We start from the raw sequence: 691 nt of genomic DNA on the forward strand, positions 1-691 counted from the left end.
AAGAGGGGGATGAGGCTCTGAGAGCAGCGGCGGCGGCAGCTCACTCACACACACCTCCCCGTATAACAGCGTTTCTGCTCTGTTTCTGTGTACAGCAGCAGCAGCATCAGTGTCGGTGTTAGCGTTGCCGGGCCATGCACACGCACCGTGCGTTCAAGGAGATGCAGTAGTGGTGGTGGCTGCTGCTGCTGCTTCTGTCCGATCAGCTGTCTTTTTGTGTCTTCAGCATCAGCATCATCATCGCCGCGACGGACAGAGGAATCGCCATCAAGCACCGCGGACAGGGACACCGCAGAGCGGATTACACAGGATGGAATTCAAGAATCTGGTGGAGGCGGCCGAGAAGTGGTGCACCGGGAACCCGTTCGACCTCATCTTCGCGGAGGAGGACGACGAGAGGCGGCTGGACTTTTACGCAGAGCCCGGCGTCTCCTTCTACGTGCTGTGTCCCGGCGACACCGACAGCTTTGTAAGTGCAGCAGGGCCTCAAAGCTTTGTGTGTGTGTGTGTGAGCGTGCGTGAGTGCGTGCGTGCGTGTGTGGGGGGGCTGGGGTTGGGTCGGGGGTTCTCCCTCCTGCTTCCATCTGATGAGCTGGTGGTGGAGGATGAGAGCAGGAGAGGGGCAGATGTGGATGTGATGATGTCATTTCACCATCACTGCCCCCCCTCACCTCCATCATCACCCCCCCCC

General features: G+C 59.8%; 1 protein-coding gene across 2 annotated transcripts in view; it reads left to right on the top strand.

The window, feature by feature from the left end:
- The window catches only part of LOC103394672 (maturin-like), a 4,516-nt gene that overhangs the window by 380 nt on the left and 3,445 nt on the right, over window positions 1–691 (top strand). Inside the window, exon 2 of one of the 2 annotated variants that reach the window (XM_017040880.2) lies at window positions 173–469. In XM_017040880.2, coding sequence (XP_016896369.1) covers window positions 311–469 — 159 coding nt within the window. In that variant the 5' untranslated portion in view covers window positions 173–310. Of the gene's footprint in view, window positions 1–30; window positions 470–691 lie in introns of those variants that run through there. The other variant, XM_017040879.2, reaches the window with a different exon arrangement.

The sequence above is a fragment of the Cynoglossus semilaevis genome, chromosome 18 (assembly GCF_000523025.1).
Source record: "Cynoglossus semilaevis isolate Cse_v1.0 chromosome 18, Cse_v1.0, whole genome shotgun sequence".
Taxonomy (NCBI): Eukaryota; Metazoa; Chordata; class Actinopteri; order Pleuronectiformes; family Cynoglossidae; genus Cynoglossus; species Cynoglossus semilaevis.